The sequence below is a fragment of the Tamandua tetradactyla genome, chromosome 5 (assembly GCF_023851605.1).
Source record: "Tamandua tetradactyla isolate mTamTet1 chromosome 5, mTamTet1.pri, whole genome shotgun sequence".
Classification (NCBI taxonomy): Eukaryota; Metazoa; Chordata; class Mammalia; order Pilosa; family Myrmecophagidae; genus Tamandua; species Tamandua tetradactyla.
The window spans coordinates 35093623-35119828 of record NC_135331.1 but is presented as its reverse complement, the minus strand read 5'-3'; the positions used below and the strand labels follow the sequence as shown (position 1 = coordinate 35119828).

Genomic DNA, 26206 nt, shown 5'->3' with positions numbered 1-26206 from the left:
AAAAAAGAAAAAACAATTCTTATCCAAACTGCACACCCCATGTAAATTAGCAAAGTAATCTAAACCCAGCAGGAACATCGGTATATAACAGATTCATTAAGAATCACGAGTATTAATGCTGCATTTTTCATATTTCTATACTTTGGGTTGTTTTTCAAATATGCATAGAGGGAAAAACCCAGCCTTTGAGAGGCCTGGAATAAGGGTGATATGAACAGGGACAAAATTAAGTTGTTCATTTTCTAAAACTTTCTTCCTTTTGTACGAAAAAAATAACTAGTTTATTAAAAAGTCTTCAAATTTATCAAACTTTGTAGTCAAGCTTTAATTAAATATTTATGTTATACAAAATTGGTAATTTTCCTTTGGTCAAATTACTTCCTAGGTGGTTTTCTTCACGCTTGAAAATGTTTAGGAAAAAAAAAAAACTCAGGAGCCAGCCTAAATAAAATTCCACTAGCCAAACAGAGGAACTGTTAGATTCTGCCAAAGATGCAGAAACTGAATCTAACATGAGGAAAGTATCAAACAAACTCAAACTGAGGGAAATTTACTGGCCTATAATCTTTCAAAGTATCAAGGTCATGAAAGCAAAGGAAAATCTAAGAAACTTCTCCAGTCTGAAGGAAAAGAAAGGGACATGACTAACTGGAACGTATGATTGTGAACTGTATCCTTTTGTTGTACAAAGGAAAATATTAGGACAAATGGAAGCTTGGATGGGGTCTGAAGATTAGATATTAGTAATGGATTAAGGTTACTTTCCTGATTTTGACCATATGGGAACAACCCAAACTATAGTTTAAGAATATTTATAGGAATACGAGATATCTAGCATCTAGTAAGATAAAATCCACACTGTCTGATATCTAGTAAAAAAAAATGACCAGCATGCTAAGAAACAGGAAAATATAACCCAAAATGAGAAAAATCAATCACTCAGATCCAACGCAGAACTGACGCAGGCAAGGGCATTTGATGATTGTACTGTGGTTATGTAGAAGTCTTTATTTGTAAGAAGTATGCACTAAAGTATTGGGGCCAATTGGGAATCGGATCAGTAACTTAATCACAAATGGTTCAGGAAAAATAGAAAGCGCTTTCTACTGTACTTGCAACTTTTCTTCACGCTTGAAATTGTTTAGGAAAAAAAAAAAAAAACAACTCGGGAGCCAGCCTAAATAAAATTCCACTAGCCAAACAGAGGAAAGAAACACTTTAGCAGATAAGAACCATTTTGCAACCACTAATGAATTGACAGATGTAAACAATGGCCATCAGTGGCTGAAAACATCACCAAGAGACAGACATTATGTATCTTAAGAAGGAAACAGATAAAACCACCTAGGAAGTAATTTGACCAAAGGAAGGAAAAAAACTATTTTAATCAAGTCTCTACCTTTTAATACAAGTACATAGAAATATGTCAAATTACAGCAGGGAGGACTGCCTCCAGCCAAAATGGAGTAACAGGGACTGGATTTTATGTCCCCACCTAAAGCAACCAAAAATTTCAGACATAATATATGGAAAGAAGTGGTTTTCAAGACACTGGAACTCTGCAGTGAAGGAAGGTAATTGTGAGAAATAAGAAACAAATAAGGTAGCCCTATGACTGCCCAGCGTACTGCCTTAAGCAGAGTTTCCTGGCTGCAGTTCAGGGATGGGTAGCAGGCAGAGAACCCAGAGAGTTTCTTCCAGGGTGAGGAGTGTGGGGAGGCCACGGAAGCTAATGTCCACACAGCAGATTACGGGAGGGGAGAGCTGTGCAGACCCCGAATCTTCCGTGGAATACTGAGCAGATCTTCCATCTGAGAAAACTTCAGGGCTCAGGAAAGACCCCCAAGGATGAGAGCTTACAATTCCAGAACTGAATTAGAAATCAGTAATCTCCAAATACTCTGAAACTAAATACACAGTATACATAACCTATTGGTCATAAGAAAAACCAAAAGGGAAATCAGAAAGATTTCAAACTGATTAAAAATGAAAAGACAACAAATTGGTATTTGGGGAATGCTACTCAATTTATATTGGGGGGGGGAATTTATACTACAAATACCCGTTTTTTCAAAAGAAGGATTCAAATCAGTTACCTCAGCTTCCACACTAAGAAAGTAGAAAAAGAAGAGAAAATTAAATCCAAAGTAAGAAGAGGAAAGGAAATTAAATCAGAGCAGAAATCAATGAAAACAGTAGAAAAACAAGCAAAAAACAAGAGAGAAAAATCAATGAACTCAAGCCCTGGTTTTTTCAGAAGAACAATAAAATTCTAAACCTGCAGCAAGACTAATCAGAGAAAAAAGTGAAAAACCACAAATTACCAATGTCAAGAATAAGGGAAGGAGATCTGGAAAATTATAACAACAGGATATTATGAATAAATTTAGGCCAAAAAATTGACAACTTAGCTGAAATGGACAAGTTCTTTGGCAGATAGAGAACATCAAAACTCATTCAGGAAAAACTGAATTTGTAGCAAAAACTTTTCCATGAAGATAACTCCAGGCCCAAATGGCTTTGCTAGTGAATTCTACCAAACATTTAAAGGAAGAAATGCTACCAATTCTCCACAAGCCCTTCTTTTAGAAAAATAAAAAGAGAATCCTTCATTCTATGAAGCCAGCATTATTGCTACCAAAACCAAACAAAGGCCAATATCCTTCATAAGCACAGATGCAAAAATTCTAAACAAAATGTAAGCAAAGAAAATAGAACTATTAAAAAAAAAACAGAAACAAGTGGGGTTAATCCCAGGAAAGCAAGGTTGGCTTAACGTTCAAAAATCAATCATTGCAATTCACCATATTAACAAACCAAAAAAGAAAAATATATATGACCACCTCAATAGATGCAATACTTGACAAAATTCAACATCCACTTCTGATTAAAAACAAAAATCTCTCAGCAAACTAAGAACAGAAGGGTCCTACAGCAATACCAGGGTATGGTTATTTATTATTTTTCTCTTTGGAACAATGAAAAGTATTTAAAATTGAGAGTAATGATGATTGTACAACTAAGTGAGGCTATTGTAAGACAAAGATTGCTTATTTTGGACATTATGCATGATGCCCAATGGATGGAGGTGGCTGAAGGGTACAATGACTGAAAAGGAGAATGGCGAATTGTGGTGTATACATATCATGGAACATGATGTAGCTACAGAGAGGAACGAAGTCGTGAGACAGGCAATGAGATGAACTTTGAGGACATTATGCTATGCAAAATAGGCCAGACACAAAAGAACAAATATGGTATGGTTTCTTCCAGAAAACACTTGAAAGAAAACTGGGACCCTGATTGCAAACTCTTACAGCAGTCACATCTACTCCTGAGCTTTAGGTACTATTTCTAGATTCTGAGATGCTATGCTATATGTGTGTAACCAGGTATTTCCCTGGAACTCCGGGTACCTGTGTGACACGTAAGACTCAGAGCTGGAGCTCTGCAGCTACAAGGACTGGAGTTCACTGCCACAAGGAACAACTGTTAAAGAAGCCAAAAAGGACACAGGCTTCAATTAGAAATAAGAGTAAAGCCAATCTGGTTGGGACTAAGTAAATCAGAACACAGGGGAAAGGATGACAGTGTCTGTATTTGAGTACCTACTGTAAGAGACCAAAGGAAGAGAGCTTTATTTTGCCCAGAACCTAAATTTCATGTAGCACAAAATCTAGCTCAACCTGTCTAAATAGTTCATTTAAACAACCGAAATACATGGAGCCCAGAATGGGAACGAGGGCATGTAATTTTGTATAGCTTAAGGTAATGCCTAGATAAATCCCAGAGTGTGTTGGGCAGATAATTTAAAAGGGACTGGAGAAAAAATAGGGGACTATTAAACTTTCCCACCTAGGAAACCCAAATACTCTCCCAAACACTAGGAACCCCCAGGTTAAAAGGCTAAGCCCCAACCCTGAGGCTTGCTCTCCCGAAACTTGTTTCTGTAGTAAGCTAAGCCTATCTATACTTATGCCTAAAAATTACTCCCAGGGAGCCTCTTTTGTTGCTCAGATGTGGCCACTCTCTCTCTCTAAACCCAACTCTGCAAGTAAAATCATCACCCTCCCCGCTATATGGGACATGACGTCCAGGGGTGGAGGTCTTCCTGACAACTCATCCCTGGGATGCGTCTGGCACCATGGGACTGACAATGCCTTTGTAACCAAAACGGAGGAAAGAGATGTGACAAAGTAAGTTTTCAGTGGCTGAGAGAGTTCAAATGGAATTGAGAGGCTATTCTGGAGGCTACCATTACACTAGCTTCAGCTAGATATTGCTAATCGCTACAGTTCGTCAAACTCCAACCAACAGCATTTCTGTTAACCCTAAAGAACATCCAGGGACCTATCCGGGATTCTACAAAAGTTGCTCATGCCAAGTTTACTTTTCAAAAACCTAAAACCTTCAGATGGCTCCTAGGCCAGATAAGTCCTGAAACCCAGAGGGGCCAGCCTGTCCGAGAATATCAACCAGTTCCATTCCCCATCCCATATTGTCAACACCCCTTTTCAACATGAAAAAGTTAGAATGGGCACAGCCCAAATACCTCTAATCACTGGAGAAAGATCAGAGGAGGAGTTATAACAGAGAAGATAGGATTTAACAAATGTGTATGACTGCTGAATCATTATATTTCTTTTGGTCTCCAGTGTCTTGGAGCAGCTAGAAGAAAACACCTGAAATTGTGGAGCTGTAACCCAGACCAAACTTTGAAATCTGCTCCACAACTACTGGCTAATGTGTAGTTTTAAAATGTATGGCTTTTTTGTATATGTTATATCTCACAATAAAAAAAAATGTTTAATAAAGCTATAAGGCCCATTTTAACCAAATTTAAAATAACGTTATAGGCCATACAATATTTTTATGCATACAAATGAATTCAAGAATTTCTCATCTCATACCATTTGAAGAATCAAGTCTTTTGCCACAGGTGTCTCTAAAGAGTCACATACATTAGAGACTAGCTGTACCCACAGGGAGGAGGAGAAAGACAAGCATCTGCTCATTTAATCATTCATTCATTCAAAAGATAGTTACTACAAAAAAAAAAGATATTTACTATATCCTCTCGATGAGCTGGGCACTGAGCGGGCTACTAGGGACACAAAATGCATCACACCCTACCCCAGTTCCACCTGGAAGGACTCAGGCTCAGAGTGGGAGACCTAATACACAGTGGCACACACACTTCAAACGGGGCAATTACAGGATGCTATGGGAGGCCAGTTCAAAAGGGTTGAACTAGAGACTCTAAGAGGGCATTGGCGAAGATGAAGTCCAAGGGAAAGCAATGCTTATGAAGGGCCTTACAAATCCCGTTAGCCTGTAGCAAATAACTGAATGAAACAGACATAGGGCAAAAAGAATTTTTTTTTAAAGTACACAGAGAAAAATGCCAGACCTCAAATAGTTCCCACTTTTGCACTCACTTATTTTTGTAACTGTATAAGGAGAATGCCACCCATGAAATTAATGTCAGGCTTTTCATGGCTTTTTTAAAGCAAACACTTTCTTTCCATTTCTGTAATAAGACCCACAGATGATGTTTTGTTTCTTCAACCGGCAAAAGGCTGAGTCGTCTGCTCAAACTGCCCTTCTGTCCCACCACCAAACACAGCCCCGATCTCCTACTTCTCCTGGTCAACACGACCCACTCAGAATTTAGTAAAAGGAGCACTGTCTAGGCCAATGGATTTACAAACTAAAATACGCTCCGCATTTTAGAAGATCATCCAATGTAAATTTTCTATTACCTGTCTCCTAAATTGGTGTACAATATCTTCTCATCATGTAACACTTCTTAATCGTGTCATCATATCCATCAGTCTTCTCCTTCACAGTCTCTGAGTTTGGGGTTTGCTTCCACAGAAAAGACTTCTGCACTCCAGAGTAATAAAAATGCACAATATATATTTTTTCTATTCTTAATATTTTTATGGCTAGGCTCACTAAACAACTCGAATTTATTTCTGTCTGTCATTACAACTTCGATGACCAGTTATTAAGCACCATCCTTTCCCGACTAGCTCAAAATGCCACCTTTGAGGGTGCACGGGCGGCTCAGTGGTAGAACGCTCACCTTCTATGAGGGAGACCCGGCTTGGATTTTGATTGGGATTGTCTTGAATCTGTAGATGCATCTGAGGAAAAATGACAACTTCACAGTCTTGTGTCTTTGTTGTCCCCAAAATGTGGTATCTCTCCATTCATCCTGACTCGTTTTACTTCTCTTTATGAAGTTTTGTTTTCCTTCATGTTAGTCTTGGTTATTAGTTAGTGAGATCTGGTTTAGAGCAACACATTAGGAAACACTGATTTTAAAGTAATTATTATGAAACGTTTTTGACAAATTTATATCCAAGTAGTCTAGAAATAGAAAACTGTTAAAGTAATTTTCTTAAGAATGAGTTACATTGCACTGTTTCATTAGGCATGTACAGTATACTTGGGGGATAGATTATCTTAAACAGTAAAGTTCATTATTTTTTCTGCTAAATTTAAATACCAAGGCTATGATTTAATAAACTCATGACTTGAATGAAGTTCAGGGAAGTCCTCTGTACTCAGAGTAGGAGCGTGTAGTAATCTACAGTTTCATTTCTTCCTACATTTCCTCGCTTTGACAGCCTTCTTGCATTTCTTTTCCCATCCTTATATCGTACTTCTTCAGGTCTAGATGTTGCAAGTCTGTCCACACTACTCGGATTGTTCAGGGCTCTGGTTGGAAATGAGTTTATTAAAATTCCACCCCCAGCCTCACAATCCATGTCATGAAGCCGCCTTTTGAAAGTCAGCTCATGCAGTGTCCAAAAACCGCCCTCCCTTTCAGTGTAAGCCGCTCGAGACTCAGTGCACTCTAAGATATTCTGTATGATGTTCTCACAGGAATTTATATCCTAAATCATGAGTGCTCTCACACATGACATTGGGACAATGGGGTTTTCACCGGCCCTATAAAAACACAATTGCATTCTCACATTCAACCACCTACTCAACTGTTTCTAAAAAATTTTCAAATGTAAAAGATTATAGTTTAATAAACCCCTACATCCTTCAATCAACAACACATTCAACGATTATCAAGATTCCAGCCTGCTTCTATCCTTCCTTCCCCTCTATGTCTCCAAAGCACTTTAAAGCAAATCTCAGACCACATGTCATCAGGCCTTCTACTTCACTGTCATTTTTAGAAAATATGGACATCTTCCTAACATAACCACGATCCATAATCATCCCAACCCCACCCCCAGAAATAACAGTAATTCCTGAAGATAATCTAATACCCAGTCCCTATTCAAATTTCCATTATTTTCTCAGAGCTGTCTTTTGTAGAACTGGTAGGTTTGAATTGGGATCCACTCGAGGGCCACATACTGAACTGACTGTTATATTTCTCAAGTCTGTTTTAATTTGGAGCACCCCTTCTCCCTACCACACACGTTTTCTTCCAGTGACCTACTGAGACAACCGGCACAGATGTCCTGGAGAATGACCCCATTCTGGATGTGTCTGTCTGTTTCCTTCCTCATTTCATTCATTCCTCTATCTCCGTATTTCCTGTAAACTAAAAGTCACCTCTCAAGGTTTGACTGTATTTAAGTTTACCTTTCGGGGGCAGAAATACTTACTAGCTGGTTACTTCATACCGCCTCACTTTAGGAGTCACACAGTTACTCCACTCTTAATGATTCAAAACTTGCTCTGTGGGTGCACGGGCGGCTCGGTGGCAGAATGCTCGCCTTCCGTGAGGGAGACCGGGTTCGATTCCTGGACCAGGAACCACCCCTTCCCCGCAAAATAGTGTTAGTAAGTTCAGTTGGGGAGAGTGTGATCTCTCCTTTTAAATATTCTCCTTTTAGAATTAAGTTTCTCTACTAATACCGGTGGTAGAAAGGTAGGTAGAGAGTCACCATTGCTGCTTACATTTGCAGCTTTGGTTATTGGACCAAAGAAACATATTTGCAAGAGAAAATACTGCAGCACAAACACACACTACCAATTTCCTACTGGCGCAGCACATACCGCATTCTAAATGAGAATATCAACAGTGGTATTTTAAATAATACTCAATGATAATCGTGCAGTGGATTATATACATTGTTGATTTAAGAATCATGCTTAATTTTAATCCTATTTCTAGTCACAATAAAGAGAGAAATTTCCTTTTCACTAAAAAAAAAAAAAATTCTCCTTTTAAAATTCTCCATCAGTCTTTCATCCATTAACAATTTTTGCCTACATCAATATTTTTTAAGAATTTGAAAATTGTGATTTTTCTAATTCCACCATTCCTTCCATGTTTTGCCTCATCAACTATGGCTTTCTAGGTACCCTAAAATATAGTTCTTACAGGAAAGGCAAGATAAATGCTTAATTCTTTACTTTTTTAATTGCTGATTTTCAGAGACAGAGCTAGTGTCCTAGTTTACTGCCAGTGTTTTTGTGTTCTTCTCTTTTGTTTGCAGAGCTCCTTCTTGGATATCATGTGTGTATTAGTCTCCCATTGCTGCTATAACAAATTACCACCAACGTAGTGCCTTAAAACAACACCAATTTACTACCTTACAGATATGTTGTTTAGAAGTTGAAAAAAGTCACATTGAGCTAAAATCAAGATGTCAGCAGGGCTATGCTCCTTCAGGAGGCTCCCAGGGGAAATCCATCTCTATGCCTCTCCCGGCTTCCAGAGGCTGCCCTGGCTTGTGACCCTCTTCCTCCATATGCAAAGCCAGCAATAGCTGGTCAAGTCCTCCTTGAATGTATCACTCTGACAAGAACTTTTCTACCTTTCTTGGGATTACATCCAGCTAATCCAGGACAATCTCTTTATTTAAAAGTCAGTGGATTCGTGACTTTAATTCCATTGGCAACTTAATCCCCCACTGCCATGTAACACAGCACATGCATAGGTTCTGAAGAATGAGATGTAGACATCTTGGGGCAGAGCTCATTACTCTGCCTGCCAGAATGTGATTGTATCTGTTCAGAGTATTTTAAGCAATTACAGTCAAATTCTTTTTGATGCTAAAATCGTCCCACCTCTGGCCTGTGGAAGCCCCTTCTTGTTGAGCTGTTTTTTGCTAGACATATGCCCACTGTGATACAAAAGATAACAGAGGTTATCTTAATATTATAATTAACATTAATAATATTATTAATAATAACATTGTGTGCATTAAGAATGTTACAATATTAATGATAATAATATCTGGCTCATCTCAGACATTTCCTGCCCATACCTGGTCTCAGGTTCAGTTGTGCAGGGACTGCCCACAGCTATGGGACTACCATTTTTTCTTGGGCTTTTCAGTGGATGGAGCTGAGGAATACATATGTTTGAAAGGAAAAAAAAACTATGGATTTAAAATGACTTTCCATTCAAATTTAACCTTGAGTTTTTACTTAACTCTTATCCTCTCATGTATCTCCTCACTTACAGTTAAAATTTTGGTTCTTAACAACAATAAAAAATTTTTTTGCTTTATCCAATTATATTATACATATATAACATATATATAATGTCTCTATATGAAATAATTTCAAACTAACATTAGCATTAGTGCTAATAGGAAGACTGCTGAATGAAGTTTAAAATTTTTTTGCAGCTCTATTTATTCTGAAAATAAAAAGGACAATTTGGCATCATTTATGATTGTCCATTATAATATCCACTTATGTCCTTTATGACACTGAAAATGACCATATTTTTCTTATTCTAGGAATCTATTCTAGAGAAAGGTTCATACATAGATCCAATGATAGCCACACAAGGACATTCATTTATGATTATGAACACAGAATTATGAAGACAATGCCTCGATGACATTTCATGCAGCAATTCAAAAGACAAATTAATCTATACAATCTCTGAATGGCAAAGAAAAGTTCAACTCACATCGCTGGGTGAAGAAGGTAAGTCATAAATAGATTCACAAAGGGTTCCTGATAAATGGAACTCTATCCCAACGTGATTGCAAAAATCTTTCTGTGAAAAGGTTAAATATGCAACCCCTTTCATTAATTTTTTATTGCATTTATAATGTACAACTAAAAAGATTATCATGTTTTCACAGTGCTGAATATACAACTATGTGATGATATTGTGAGCCATTGATTGCACACCAAGTATGGAATGTTCATACGTTAAGAATGTTCGTGTTGTATGTTGATCAATTTTATTAATAAAAATTTTTTTAAAAATTAATACTGAAGAAAAAGATTATCACAATTAACATGAAAAATCCTACATGTACCCAGAGTAACTGACAAGTATATTCAAGCCAAGGATAGCCATTTACCTACTGGCAGGGAGAGATATGGATATTAATTTTGTTTTTTAAAATAAGGCTGCATCTATCATTCCAAAAAGATGTCCGGAATAAGAGAATATTAAGAAACTCTGGCATATAACTTTTGTCTATTTTAAACAGCAACAGCATTACTAACTACCCTATTATTTAACATGGCATCTATCACATCTTATCTTCTAAAGAATAGTCATACATATTATTAAATCAAAGTCTCCAGTGACATTTTGTATAAGCTCTGGGAGCACCTCCTCAAATCCCTTATCAAATGATGGCAACACATTTTCGAATGGATCCCTGTCTGAATGTGAGGTGTCCCTCTACCCCAATCCAAGAACCTCTTCCTCTTAGAATAAAAGTCACATTAGCAAAAAATGGTGGTTTCTATTAAAAAGTATGGAATTTGGATTCAGGAGATCTGCTCTGAGAATCAACCGTGCCTTTTGCTCTCTATGTGATCTTGAGCAATTAACTTCTCTCTGAACCTGAATTTTCTCCCTCTAAAATGGGGATGATTAGTATTATGGTGCCATTTCCAAGAATCTGGAAATAAGAAAAATAAGACTGCCCTCCGAGAATAAAAATTTTAAATCAATACAAAACACAAAAGTCGGAGAAATGCTAAAGGCTCCTACCTAAACCAGCGAGCCTTGGCTGTGACTTCATTGGCTGAATTACCAAATCCAGGGTAGGGTTGCCCACCAACTAGTAAAGGAAACATGGCAGGAGGGAAAAATACACACCATCGCAGGAGCCACCCAGTATCAGGGATTTCAAGACTTTCTATCTCCAGAGTCATGTGCAGCCCATGGCGAGATGACTTTGTCACAACTACTGGAGATTGAGAGCCAAGAGCTATTATCATCTGGCCATCTGACCCCAGGTCTGAGTTCTCAGGAGGATCCCAGGCAGGCAACCCTCAGGAGAGAATGTGCTGGTCCTTTGGACTCTGGGCACCCAGGCCCCTGCAAGGATCGGTGCTGAACGTAAAGCAAACATGACATTCTAACTGTAATTTGGCTGTTCGGACAAATCTACTATATATGTAAGTGCATTTATGGAAGTGAGAACCTCTGACTTCATCGGATTCTCAAAAGGGTCTTTAATTCTAAAATAAGAACCTACAAGAAGAGAATGGATTAGTCAGGCAGACTTGGCTGCGTGATATGAGTCTCGAGTAAAGATAGATGCTCAGAATCTGTGATAGTACAGGGATAACACCTCCTTTCTGAGTCAGAGAGGCTGAGAGCCGCCCCCACACCACAGTAATGATACCTGCACTTTCGGAAAAAGCCAGTGTTTCCCAAAATAGACAAAATATATCCCAATATCACCACGTGGATATGCTTGAGGAACTGGTTTTTTGTTTGTTTTTTTAATCTTTACCTACTAAAAAAGCTAATACATGCAAACTATAAAACACTAGAGATAGCCCATGACAAACTCTGGGATCTGTCCTGTAACTACGTGTTGAAGAGTGCTTTGAAAACTACTGCTTTTTACTTTTTTTGCTTTGTATATGTGTTATATTACACAGCAAAAAAGTTAAAAAAAAAATTACATTCACAAATGAGATGAAATAAAATGTCAGTGGCTGACAGATTTCAGAATCAAGAGGTTATCCTGGAGGTTACTCTTAGAAATTATGTAGATATCCCTTTTCAGTTTATGGTGTATTAGAGTGGGTAGAGGGAAGTACCTGAAACTGTAGAGCTGTACTCCAAGAGTTCTGATTCTTGAAGAAGACTGTATAATGATATAGCTTTTACAGTGTGACTGTGTGATTGTGAATATCTTGTGTCTGATGCTCCTTTTATCTATGGTATGGACAGATGAGTAAAAAAAATGGATAAAAAATAAACAAATAATAGGTGAAACAAAGGTTAATATAAATTGAGTAGATTGAAATACTAGTGGTCAATGAGAGGGAGGGGAAAGGGGTATGGGAAAGGAGTTTTGTCTTTCTCTTTCTTATTTGTTTTCCTGGAAAGATGCAAATGTTCAAAAAAATGATTATGGTGATTAATACAGAACTATTTGATGATACTGTGAGCCACTGATTGTACACCACGTATGGAACGTTTCTATGTTAAGAATGTCTGGATGTTGTTTTTTCAACATATAATAAAAATATTTTTAAAAAATAAAAAATAGAACACTAGATATAAGTATTGGCAGTTATAGGTATAGGTATAGGTATAGCAGTTATAACCTATACCTTAACTATGAAATAAGTTATCATCAGCTGTCACTGGGTTTAACAAGTTAGCACATATATACATCATTCTAAATGATAATTCTACCAAATTGACCTCTCATATGGTCATTTCAATACTTATCCTGCTTATGCTCCAGTGTTTTGGACAATGTTTCCTAACAGTAGGGGAAAGAGTTTAAATAGATTAGAATCACTAAGGCAATTCAAACTCATCTTGCTTTTTTCCATCTGTTCTGCCCTCCTATATGCTACCCGAGACAACCATAAGCCACTTCACTTAAAACTAATCTCATGTGAAGGAGTCTCCACCATCTACTTAATTAAATTTTTCCAGTACTAAATGGCCAAAGAAAAATAAGCTTTTCTTACAAAGCAACCTGAAATTTTTAAAAACAATCGAAAACACTAGGAAACACGACCAGCCCAGCATCGGGCAGTTCCCTTTAACAGACAGGAACCCAGAAATACCATGCCTTCCAAATGAAGTAAAAATCTCCAATCTACTAGAATCAGCCAACTGACCAAATGATGAAATGACTGAGAAAGCTCTGACCAAGGACTCACAGATTTCTGGGTTTTCTGTTTTATTTTTGTGGGGTTTCTTCAGGTAGAGGAAGTCATTAGCATGAGTGTTCTCTCATTCATTACTTAGAAGCTGTCATTATGCAGAAACAACCTTTCCCTTTTAGAACAACTCCAAAAGGGATGCTTTATGTAAATATCAAGCTTTTCTCCACTGCCACTGAAAACAAAACAAAAGGGAGCAGATTCAAGATGGAACACAAAAGATGGCACAAAAACTTGATACTCTATTGTATATGTAAAGCTGTAATGACAAGATTCATTATATAATTCCTTTCCCAGTAAGGGTGACATAATAATATAAGAAAAGGAATGGCAATGTAATTGAAAAAAGTAGGCCCAGATTACAGATACATATTAACTCCATACATCAGGATTAGCTCCATTTTTAAATGGGGCATAGGCCCCCACCATCACAAATGAGCCAAAGCCTCATCTTTTCAAAAGAAGATATATCCAAATATCATCCCAGCCTTAGACGTTCACAGCGCAAAACAAAAGTTTGCAGTATTTAGTAGCTACTATGCAAATGCCTTCCCATGTAACTTTTTGCTCATTTTTAACTTAACCTTTATCAACAGCAATGTAGATACAGAAAACTTAGAAGAAAAAAACCTGAAAATATAACCAGAGTTATCTTTCTAGATAAGATAATGAAAAACAATGAGCTGAAGTGACACAAAGCACAAATACTACGTACACATTATTCAAGAAAGTTTTATTGCCAATATAAAAGAAACTTACTGTCTTCCCTAGCTAACTGGGTTGCATGCTTTTGAATACATGAAGTATATCTCTCACATACTCAGAAGACTTTTTCAGCATAATTAAAGTTCACTTTCTCCCTAAAATATCTTAGCCCATAATTATCTAAGAATTATACAGTGCCTAGCAGTTAGCCCTCAGTATATGGCAGCTATTGTCATAAAGTATATGCAAGTGATACTATCTTCCAAACTCTGACTAATAAAACATTAATCCCCTAAACAAACTGGTGTAATAACTTTTAAAATTATTCAAGGAAGCAAGAGATTTCAGAAGGACTCAACCACACACTCAAAATAGGATTGCAGCTGGCTTTACGATTATTAAGTTAATTATAGTTTTACAGATCTCCTTTTGGTCCTCATAAAGTTTAATATTCTTACTTAGCTAGGGGATATTCAGACTGATAGGCATCGATTAAGAAAGTATACAGACTTTAGCCAGAATTTGAGGAATGACTAGAGGACTGGGGACAGATTCTGGACAACACAGACTAGGGCAGCTGCCTTCAACTGTCATAATTGAGAAGGAGTAAACTTGTTTCACATGACCACAAAAGAGTAAGAGTAGATCGGTACACAGATTATTACAAGAGAGCTTTCTAATACCACAGAGCTTCCACAGATGGGATGATTCTGCCTGGATGTTATAGAGATAGGTCACCCATTACAGGTACAGCTAAACTAAAGACCCTCCAAGATATCTTCAAGCATGAGATACTACAAACTCTATTTATGTTATATATATATATCTGTTAATGTCTCAGAAAGGCTAGAATGAATCACAATAAGCTCAATTCTGAAGCCAGCTGTCTTTACAGTATGATTTTTGGTTCATTTTACTGAAGCAAGGACCTCTGAAGAATGATTCATATCTTATAGTTAAGAATAGCATGCTTGTGAACTCTTCCCCACTGAAATCAACAAAGCCCAGTGCTACTGGATGGATGGATGGAAGGAAGGAAGGAAAGAACTGAACGAGGCACCAGAAGTAAAAAGTCCGAGACACACAGTGCCACAATAAGCAACTATAGAAAGAAAACTGAGGGAAAATCTGGAAAGTTCATCTACTTCTGGGTCTGAGGGTCAACCTTTCCTCTCACTTCCTCAACCAACAATTCAACTTGTAAGTCTTGTCTTCCAAGCTACTTGCTCAGAAGCACATGGTCTAAGGGTCTCCATACCATGTTCTAATTTTTGTACTTTTTTAAGGTACAGTCAATAATGGTGAGAGTTACAGTAAAAATCATGTCTTTTAATATTTTCCTCAATCTTTTCCGCTAGGGCTATCCTTGGTTGAAACCCAGTTTTTAATGTTTTCTACTATTTACAAATGTATGGTATTGGTAGAAAATGCTCACAAGAGACAGAGATTTTTATTGGAACATTTTATGATCAGAAAATAATAGACATTCGATTTTGCAGATGGAGAAACGGAACACAGTGAATTTAAGTGGCTTACTGAGGCCCCATGGAAAAGTTTCCAGGAGAATGAGATCCATATTCTTGATCCTAGTCTAAAAATGTTTCTCCTGCTGCAGTTTGGCAGGTAATAGGGATGGCTCAGGAAAAGGAGGGGCTGGCAATCATAGGTCAGGGTTTCAATTACCTAAAGATGAAAATCTGGGCCAGCTGCTTTCATTTTATCACCTATTCCTGCTCCTGCAACCTGGGGAGAAGGAAATGGTAGCTAACAGAATACAGATCCAAGGCTGACCTTCACAAATCACCAATCACAAAATATCTGCAATGCAAAAGTATTTTCGCTGTATTCTCTAATGGCTTTTTTTCTACTAGTGTCCTGCATAGAAAGCATAAAGTATGCTTCTACTCTAAACTGAAGCTCGTGCATAGATGACCCAAGAGAAGCCTCCCAAAATTAGAAGAAACGTGTACAGGATATGAGAAGCCAAGTAATTAACTCTCCTCCCGCATTTTAGATGCATAGCGCAGTCCAAAAACGCCCAGGGGTTCTAACTTCTAATCAAGAATAAAAATAGAAAGGGAAGAATAAAGAAGCAAGAAATAGAAGAAGCAAAGGTAGGTCCAGAACTTCCAGCCCCATTAGCATGCAAATTATTTAACATACAAATGATTTAATAATAAGAGAGTAAAAGTTGCCAAGTTAATCAGTTCCAATCCCCCAACGTCAATGTCCAGAAATGATAAAGTGACAGGACAGTCTTGCACACAGAAAGCATTCCCATCTAGAGCGGTCATCAAATATACATTGTTTCATTAACAAAGGAAGTTTACTTAAATGAGAAAGTGACTTTATTGCAAATAAAGGTAAAAACAGTTTTCCCGGAGCTTCCACTTTTTCTAAATAATGATACAGGTAAGAAAGCCCATTTGGGGGCTGGGGGGGTGAGGCAAGTCTGTTACACAATTTCTCATTAACAGCAGCAAGATTGCACTTTGCACTGAGACGGTATAACTAGGAACGCCTAGAGTGTATAACGATAGTGACTAAATGCACAAATTTAAAAAATATTTTTGTATGAGGAAGAACAAAGGAATGTCAATACTGCAGGGTGTTGAAAACAGCTGGTAATTCATATTTTAAAACTTTAACTTATGTGTAAGACTAAAGCAAAAAATGTTTATTTGGTACAAAACTTATATTTTAACTAGTGCATTAACTTATGTGGACAGCTTCATTAAACACCATAAGTACATGGAACCTTGACTAAGGCATGAGATTTTATAGGTTCGTCCAGAGGGATGCCCTGATAAATCCCAGAGTGATTTGAACAGTGAATAAAAACGTATTTGCAAAGTTCCCTTGGGGGAATGGTGAGAAAGGGGGGAAATTCAACTTTCCCAAGTGGAGAATTCCTGATATTCTCACAAGCAGTGGGGACAATCAAAGCAATAGGCCGAGCCCTCAATCTCGAGATGTGTCCATACGAAACTTAACCCAGCAAACGACAGATAAAGCCCACTTAAAATTAGCCAAAGAGTCACCCCCAAGAGAACCTCTTTTGTTGCTCAGATGTGGCCTCTCTCTCCAGACAACATAACAAGCAAACTCACTGCCCTCCCCATCCCCACATGGGACAGGACTCCCAGGGGTGTGGACCTTTCTGGTAACGTGGGACAGAAATCCTAGAATGGGTTGGGACTCAGCATCAAGGGATTGAGAAAACCTTCTCGACTAAAAGGGGGAAGAGAGAAATGAGACAAAATAAAGTGTCAATGGCTGAGAGATTCCAGAGTGGAGAGGTTATCCTGGAGGTTATTCTTATGCATTATATAGAGATCACCTTTTTAGTTAAGGTGTAATGGAGAGGCTGGAGGGAATGCCTGAAAATGTAGAGCTGTGTTCCAATAGCCATGTTTCTTGAAGATGACTGTATAATAATTTAGCTTTTGCAACGTGACTGTGTGATTGTGAAAACTTCATGTCTGAGAGGCTCCTTTGATCTACCTTATCAACAGATGAGCAAAACGTATGGATTAAAAATAAATAAATAATAGGGGGAACAAATGGTAAAATAAACTTAGTAGATTGAAATGCTGGTGATCGGCGAGGGGGAGGGGGAGGAGGTATGGTATGTATGACTTTTTTCTTTTTTCTTTTTATTTCTTTTTCTGGAGTGATGCGAATGTTCTAAGAAATGATCATGGTGATGAATATACAACTATGTGATGACATTGTGAGTTATTGATTATATACCAAGAATGGAATGATTGTATGGTAAGAATGATCGTGTTTGTATGTGGATATGTTTAAAAAAAATTTTTTTTAATTTAAAAAAAAAAGAGAAGATTATGCTTTGCTTCTCGTTTTTAAACAGAACAGGCATTTAACCCTCAAGCTCCTCCTGGGAAATAAGGAACAAACTGCTTATTCACTTAGTCATAATTACCGTTTCGCAGGTCCCAGAGGAACAGCTGTTCTCTATCAAGTCTCTGAGGATGGTCCTGACTTTTCAAATGCTGCCCTGGCAGCTGATCGAGAAGTCCACTAATTGATTTTTTTTCCCTCCAGATAGAAACATTTAACAGTTTAGTCAATTCCTTGCAAAATAAGAGGCAAGGATGTTTCTTGAAGATGAATGTATAATGATACAGCTTTCACAATGTGACTGTGTGATTGTGAAAACCTTGTGTCTGAGGCTCCTTTTATCTACAATATTAACAGATAAGTAAAAAATATGGATTGAAAATAAATAAATAATAGGGGGTACAAATGTTAAAATAAATTGAGTAGATTGAAATACTAGTGAACAATGAAAGGGAATAGGTAAGGGGGATAGAAACAAAATAGGGGAACAAAGGTTATCTGTTGAGTAGATGGAAATACTGATGGTCATAAAGGGTATGGCATGTGTGAGTTTTTTCCTTTCTCTGGAGTGATGCAAATGTTCTAAAAAATGATCATGGTGATGAATATACTACTATGTGATGATATTGTGAGCCACTGACTGTACACCTATATGGAATGTTTGTATGTTAAGAATGTTCATGTTTGTATGTTGTTCTGGTTTGATAATACAAAATAAATTAAATTTTTAAAAAAAAAGAGCCAAGGGTGTCGGTTATTCATCTGGGGGAGGTAAAACAGGTGGAAAGAACCTGGATTTTGGAAAATCTCGGCCTAAATTCTGCCTCTGCCTCTGCCACTTCCACACGTTCCCTGGACTAGGTTCCTTAACCTCTGTGAGCACGTTTTCTTCTGTAAAATGGGACTATGGTTACTTACCTGAGACCACTGTGGGGAACAAATAAACTTTTGCAAACTACCTGCCTAAGTTCTCAATTAGTGGTACATACTATATTATTACTTCATGGAAGTTAAACTTCTCTTTCCTTTATCAGGGTTCCCTGCTTTGTTACTTGGCATTTCCCCATGCTGCTGGCCAGCCACTGCCTGACCAAGACCTGCAGGTGCCTTCTTCAAGCCTTGACACCTTCATCCAACAGTTTTGGTCCCTGTCCAAGCAGATGCCTGGCAAAGCCAGGTTCAGTACCACAGGGAAGCACTTTTGAGAGGCTGCCTCTAAGAACACATCACGTCTGAAAGCTGGGACTGGCTGTACCTCAGAGAGATCCACTAGGCTCTGATTCAAACCATTTCACAATGCTCAACTTGGACAGATTCTTGGTCCAAAATTGACCGTACTGGAACATTTATTTCTAAGCATTGACAACTACACACAGCCCTTGCATCTTCAAGTCGCAGCCACAAATTAACTCTGACCAAGAATGAAATAATAGCTGAAAGGTCAAAACAAATTACATTTCGAACGTGTGCCTTACTGAAAGATAAGCATGAAATACCACCACTGTTTTATACATAGAAATAATCCTATCCAAAGAATATTTCCTTCCTGTAGGCTATTTGTTCTTTCGACATCTATTTCATGAGCACTTTTATTATGTGCAGGCACTTTTTCAGGTCCTGGAGAAATGGCAATGAATAAAAAAGACAAAACTCCCTATCCTGCAGGACCTTACATTCTAGCGATTACTGTGGACTAAGCAGATTTTTGCTTTATTAACTTACAGCTTTTACCAGTCCCAATTTCTCTGAAATACTGTCTTCTCTCTTCCTCAACCCCCCTACTACGTCATTTTATGCTAGATACCATCTAGTTATTTTACATTCGAAAACTAAGTTGGCCAGCCACAAATTGTTAAGTAAACAGGGAGATACTCAACAGTCTCTCAAGTTATTGAATACTATAGCCATACTACATCTCCTTGCTAAGACTGTTAGTTATTTCCTATTCGAAAAGAAGTCCATCAGGTAAGTTTAATTCATTTAGCTGTGTTGCATTTTAAATCTCGGGGCCATAAATACATGAGAAAGGAAATATAAAGAAACACAGGTCTACTTTTTAGTTAGAACTTCCCTAGTGACAGTCATATATTAACTTTTCAGTTCAAAGCCTGGGAGTGGGAGAAGTAGGGGTGCAGGCACAGAAGGGCCTACATCTGAACAGAGAGGAATATTTCAGGGTTTCTGCCACTCGCTCACTGATTGGAGACAGGGAAATCACTAAATAAACCCCTCCATTTCCACTAAAGTCAGAAGAAAACTAAGTCACTTTTCCAGATCAATCATAGGTCATAGTTTTACAAATAGGAAGATGCAAACTATTGAAATGCACTGTACATGTGTGTTGACTGTTCTTCAGAAAGAGTAACAAATTATTGTAAAACACTTTGCAAATACAACGCATTCTATAAATCTAGAATAATTAAAGTGATCCAAATGCTACTTGTCTGGTCTGTAGCTAAACAGAAACCTCAAGCAATTGAAAGCATCTCAAAGGAAGCATCTTTTTGAGTGAACTCAGTGCTTTGCACTGGACAGGAAGCTGCATGAGGTAAGGGGCTGTGGCTGGTTGCTCGCAGCATCCTCATGCCTGCCTCTGAGGAACATCTCTATAATATCTTCCAGGTAATATAATCAGCAGTACCATAAATGTCCTTATGGGCCGTCAGACTACTTCCAGAAAACAGAAATCATCTTAGAATTTTTGCTCTCAGACCCTTCTATTACATTGAGCAAATATCTGAAAGGACACACTTTACCAAGAGATGATCCCAAATTTTTTATGTCCGATAAACAGATAGAAGGTTCCAGGGGAAAGACCAATTTTATGTTCCTCAACTACTTTCAAGACAAACAGAACGGCGTTACATTTGAAAAGGTTAAAAAGTAATGGAGTCAAAAGTAGAAGCGGCCCTGATCATGTCAGGATTTAAGATGTTGACCCTTTCTAGGCCTTAGCTTATGAATTAGATCCTCCTTAAATAAAAATATTTCTTTTCTATTCCGGCTCAAAACAACTGGCATAACTAGGACTGGGTCCGGGGGTACCAGTTCACTACTCCCAGCGCATCCCACTAACAGCTACATTAGCCCACAAACGTTCCAGCAAAGTAAAGCAGCTATAAAACTGGAACAAATAGTCAGCTTTTACAGATTTATGCTCATTGGTTCATTAATTGAATAATGTCTCAATATATCAAAATGCTTGCCTCCAGCTATCTCAGAGAAGCACATCTCCCCTGGGCAGAATGTTCCATTGTCTAAGATTCTCCAGCAATAGGCAGGGGACTGCAGACCCTGAGTTTCATTCAAATAAGCTAGATAATGTCTGGTTCTGTTTTTTGGCTTAATGTTCTGGAAAAGGCAATGTAACCAAAATAGGGAAGCATGCAAAATACAACAGTGAACTCCAAATTTTTCGCTGGAAATAAAAAGTCGCTAGGGACAGACAAATGGCAGGATGTACACATCTCATTTCGATCCTAAAAATACAAATCTAAACATCTTTACCAAGAATACCAAAGACTGATGCTCACACAACCCACTCCAAAATGAAGGTGAAATAGAAACTCTTACCAAAAAACACTTGACCAGTATCCTTTACCAGCACAATTATGTCAGCCTTTGAGTCATTAGGCTGAGGAGGCATTTAGCATGAAACTAACTTTCTTGCTGGGTTTACAGAAATCCCCCAACTCTCCCGCCCCTCTAAAATCAAGCAGGTAGACAAACTACTTACTACCATCCAGTGGTAAAGAAAAATTTGCAAAATGTTTACCTAATAGTCTCACTCTAACAGAATTCTGACACAGCACAAATTACTAGGTGAATGGTTACATTACAGAACTAAAGCCACAGCAGTTGAGATAAATGAAAAAAAAAAAAAGGCAGAATCCCTGGAGGTGGGTCCAATGACTAATTCTAGAATCTATTTTTTTTAATTAAAAAATGCAACAAAATGAGAATTACTAGAAATGTATCCTAAAAGGACTCTCCTTTGATATTACTTAATTTTAAGGTGTCCAAAGAAATAGCTGGACTATTTCTTTCTTAAGTCCAAGAAATAGTTCCCTACTATTTCTTTCTTAAAAGCACTGCCAAACGACACCACCAAAAAACGAAGGCATTCATACAAGGAAGTGAATACCCTAAGCACGTAAGCATGTTCTCAAGAGAGACACTAAAAAAAGCAGAAGTCACATTAAGTTTAAAACACACACAAAAAAGAACAGAAGTTCCTAATTTTAGTAATATGATACCTCACCCCCACCCAAAAAAAAAAAAGCCCACAAGTTAAGATGTGTTGAATTTATATATAGATAGAAACGTTACATATTTAGGTCTCCCTGTCCCTTCTTGGGGGGTGAAGGGAGGGGAGAAGTAGAAAAAAAGGAGAAAGAGGAATTAAGCATGTGTACAGTTGCTTGCTTACTGCAAAGAAATTCGGGTTTGATTTGGGAGTTCTCCTTTTACTTGGTTTCCCATTTGCCAGAAATTTTAAACAGCACCGATTTTCCAACTAGCTTAAGAAAATTTGGGGAATAGAAAGGTTAATTTCACAACACTCCAGAAAGGTCTGTCCTCTTTCCTGGTTTTCGCTGTTTGGCTCTGTTTTTCAAAGAGCACACCTGCAAACCAACACCATACATGAGCTGAGATGGGAAACCAAGCCAAAAATATCTAGCAAGTATGTATTCGTGGCCACAATTTGGCTTTCACAACAGATAAGTCCAAGGGACTGATATTTTCCATATTGTAAGGCTAATGAATGGACTTGTAAAAATAATCTGATGATCACGCAAGCATCAAAAGAAAGATTTATTTATGTCAAGGTAACATTAAAGAATCTTGGGTATACAATGTTGGAAAGACTGATACTTTCAAAACAGAATAGCTTTAGTTTAGATTCCAATATTTTACAAAGTTGCATGGTCTCAAATGCACCTTAAAGAAGATGCCTCATCTTATCATCAATTCCACACACAGCAATTTAGAGTTGAGAAGCTACAATTACAGGACAACTCATAACGGTGTTGATTAAGAAAGAAGCTCAGAAAAAAACTCCAGCATTGCTGCTTTGGTATATTATTTGTAATTCACTACTAACTTGAACAACAATCTTTTCTGGAGTTGAGTCTTTTACTAGCTAATATCTCAAAGAAACCTCTACAATAATAAGTTATTTGAGACCAAAATAACAATTTGGAATGGGCCTTCCGATTTGATTGAGCTCTTTTTTGGGGGGAGGGGGGAGGTAATTTAAGAAGGAATTGTCTGGAATCGTCTGTTCAATATTCTTTTTTTTTTTTTCCTGTTACAGATACTAAGATTTATTCTGCATACAAATTTCACAAAATGGGCAGCTGGTTGTGCCAAGACCTTTGGTGAAGTGATAGAAGTGGGGAGGGAAATCGCTTTAAAAGGCAGCCCGGCCACTGCAATGCTCGTTTTTAAATGAATCCCGTTTCAGCCTTTTAAGAAAGTGTCACCAGTAGACCTACAAGTTGAGGAAACACAGCTCAGTGTTGGAACACCGAAAAGAAAATCGGGTGGGTCAGCATCCACCCATTACCGTCTGGGAGTAAAGAGGAAAGGAGCCCAGGAAGTTATCTTAAACCGATGGACCTCAAGGGGAGCAAGCAAGGAAAACCGGTTTAAGTACCTGGGACAAAAGGCAAGAAGCCTGCACTGCCAGCTAAGGAGCCCAGAGGGAGCTGAGGATGGAGTTGGGAAGAGGCACCGCGGGAATCAGGGAAGGAAAGACCAGGACCGAGCCGTAGGAAACGACTGAGATGGGGCAGAAGGAGTGGACGGGGCAGAGAGAAACTGAGGCTGTGGAGCAGGGAGGACCCCCGAGGACAGGGCTACAGGGATCGACCGGGGAGGGGGGGGAATACAAGGTAGGCTAGATGAACAGACAGGGACCGGCCAGCAGGACCGGGACAGGAGAGCGCGACAGCGACGGAGCTGTTCCAGTCAAGTCTCAACCACATCCTAACCAGCCCCCTCGGTGGGGCTCCGGGCTCCGGGCTCCGGGTAGGGAACTTTGGGGAGCTCTCTCCGGGCGTACCCCCGCCCCCCCTAGCCCTCCGATGCCCCCACTTCGGGGATGGGAACGCCGAGGCCGGCCTGCAGCGTGTGCCGCAGCGCCCGTGCCTCCCGGACGCAGGGGGTCGCTGGCGGCCGCGGTGGGGGGGTGGTGGCCAGGCGGGGGACCGCGCGGGCGCGGGGAGTCGGTACCTGGGCTCGGGCAGGACGATCCTCTTGCTGGCGCGGGCGGCCGGGGTCGCCTTGCTCTTCTCCATCGCCATCAGGTAGCTGACATCGGCCAGCACGGCCTCCAGGTCCGCCATGTTGGCGAGCAGCGGCAGCCCCGGCGGCGGAGGCGGCGGCGGCGGCGGCTGCTCCTCGCGACCCGGACGGGACGCGCTCCCGCCGCCGCCGCCTGCCCGCCGCGCCCCGACGTGGGGGGGCCGCCCCGAGGCAGCCCCCCCTCGCGCGCCTCCGCCGGCCCGCGCGCGGCCCCGAGCACGCGCCGCCGCCCCCGTCCCTTCCGCGGGGGTTCCGCGGGGGAGCGCGCGCCCAACCGTCCGTGCCCCCCCACGGCGTGGAGGCGGCTCGGCCAGGCCCCGCCCACCCCGGCTCTTCTCCACCCCCCCCCACCCCGCCCCCTCGCCTCGCGCCCGTACCCACAGGCACCTTCCCGCCTTCCCCTCCGGGTGGCCACGACGGACTTCCTCCTGTCCCGCTTCTCGCCCGCTGCCGCGACTCCCCGCCCCCAGCCCCGGGCGCTCTCACATCCCCATCCCCTTCAAGGACCCCCGCAAGCCCGGGTTAGCCGGGAGAGCCCTGGGCGCCACTGAGCCGGGAGTGCTCAGCGCCCTGGACACGGCAGTTCTCAAACTGGACCGTGTAAATCATCGGCCGCTGAGAGGTCCGGTGTGGCCCCAGAAAGGAGCATGCCGGACCTGTCCCCGCAGGTGATGCTGAAGCCGGTGGCCGCGGGCCACGCTTGAACCACGCCGAGAAGGCCACCCTACCCTCCTGCTCCAGGCTTGCTCCTGACCTTGAACATCCCCTCTGTACGCTGCAAAAAGAAACCCAAAGCTAAAAGAAGTCGTATGACTGGTGCTGAGCAGAGGGAAGTGGGGGCCAGAGCCCACTGTTGGGCGAGCTCTCTGCTCTAGATGTACTCCAAGTACTCAACATTCCTTTGCACTCCTTTGAACTTGAGTTTTCTGGCTCTCGCAGTTTTACCATCAATTCAGGAGACAATTAGGGAACCCCTACTGTGCGCACAGGCAAAAAGACCGGCCCCAAGGGTGTTTTAGGGAAGTTCAAAAACTAGAGCCCAAACCCCAAGACATAAGGGAATTTCCAGTCTCCTAATGGTCACACTCCGTGTTTCTGCTCACAACTCCCCATGCCTGCCCACCACCTACCCACTGGGTGTTTCATTTGCTTCTTATTTTTCCACAGCTGTGCACAGAAGTCCACTTTAGAATCCTCGTGGCGTTGGAGCTGGAGTGGTGTTTAGAATCCCAGGAGATTCAGAATACCTGCGCTGGGAATTAATCATACACAAACAAAAAAAGTCCCTTTAATTCATTTGCTTTAGTCACGTTTGCAGCAAGAACTGGACTTTACTAGCTTACTGGGCTAATACTGTCCACCAGAAAAGCACAATGGCTAAGGTCATATTCTGGGACTTTTCATGTAATATCATAGCAGAAGGAGCCTGATTGGGTCTTTTTCTTTTTTTTACCCCCTCACTATCACTCTCCCTGCCTCCCTCCGTTACTTCATTTGCTATGTCTGCCATCATCATTGGCCATTTTTACCAGATATTTCTCAAGATCCAGGACGTGATATGTGTGAAGTTGTCCAGAAAAGAAGAAGGATGTAGGAAGTGAAAATGCGTTGAAGGAGCTTAACCCGGCAGCAGAAAGTCAGAATGTTGAGCCAACACAAAATGCATGGAGTAGACAAAGATATGCACAAGCCAAATATCAAACTTTCATCTTCCACCTACTTTCTTGCCTAAAAACAGGAACACAGACTGTCTTGTCAAAGGTCGCTCCAAGAGGAGGGGTAAATTCCCCCTAAACCATGAGATACTATGATTTAATTAATACGATTTCTTTCACTATTTGTCTTTTTAAAATTTGAGCTCGCATGTGAGCAGATCTCCAAACAAATACTTCTGCCTACCCTTTCCTCCTCTTCCAATTACGGGGATTTTTAATCTTGCTGTTGACTTCAGTTAACAAATGTTCACGTTCATTTTTTTCCCTGACCTGGAACCAGGCACACCTGAATTCAGATTCCTGCTCTGCCTCGGCTAGCTGGGTCACCTTTAGAGACAATATTTTGAGCTCTCTCTGCTATGTTGACTTCATGAGTAGAATGGTAAAGGGTTGTGGAGAGGATCCACCCGATAATGCGCTAGGCCTGGGACCCATGACATTCTTGACATAGGTCACTGCCCTTCCTCTATTTATTTCGCTTTGATTTGCCCTAGCATGCTAGGAGAAGATAC

The 26206-nt window shown here is 40.0% G+C and overlaps 1 protein-coding gene across 4 annotated transcripts in view; it reads right to left on the bottom strand.

Annotated features, from left to right (window-relative positions):
- Positions 1 to 25210, bottom strand: part of GRK3 (G protein-coupled receptor kinase 3) — a 165127-nt gene extending 139917 nt beyond the window's left edge. For 3 of the 4 annotated variants that reach the window (XM_077160688.1, XM_077160691.1, XM_077160689.1), the window contains exon 1: positions 23908 to 24071. In XM_077160688.1, coding sequence (XP_077016803.1) covers positions 23908 to 24020 — 113 coding nt within the window. In that variant the 5' untranslated portion in view covers positions 24021 to 24071. Of the gene's footprint in view, positions 1 to 23907; positions 24072 to 25109 lie in introns of those variants that run through there. The other variant, XM_077160690.1, reaches the window with a different exon arrangement.
- Positions 25211 to 26206: the final 996 nt, after the last annotated feature.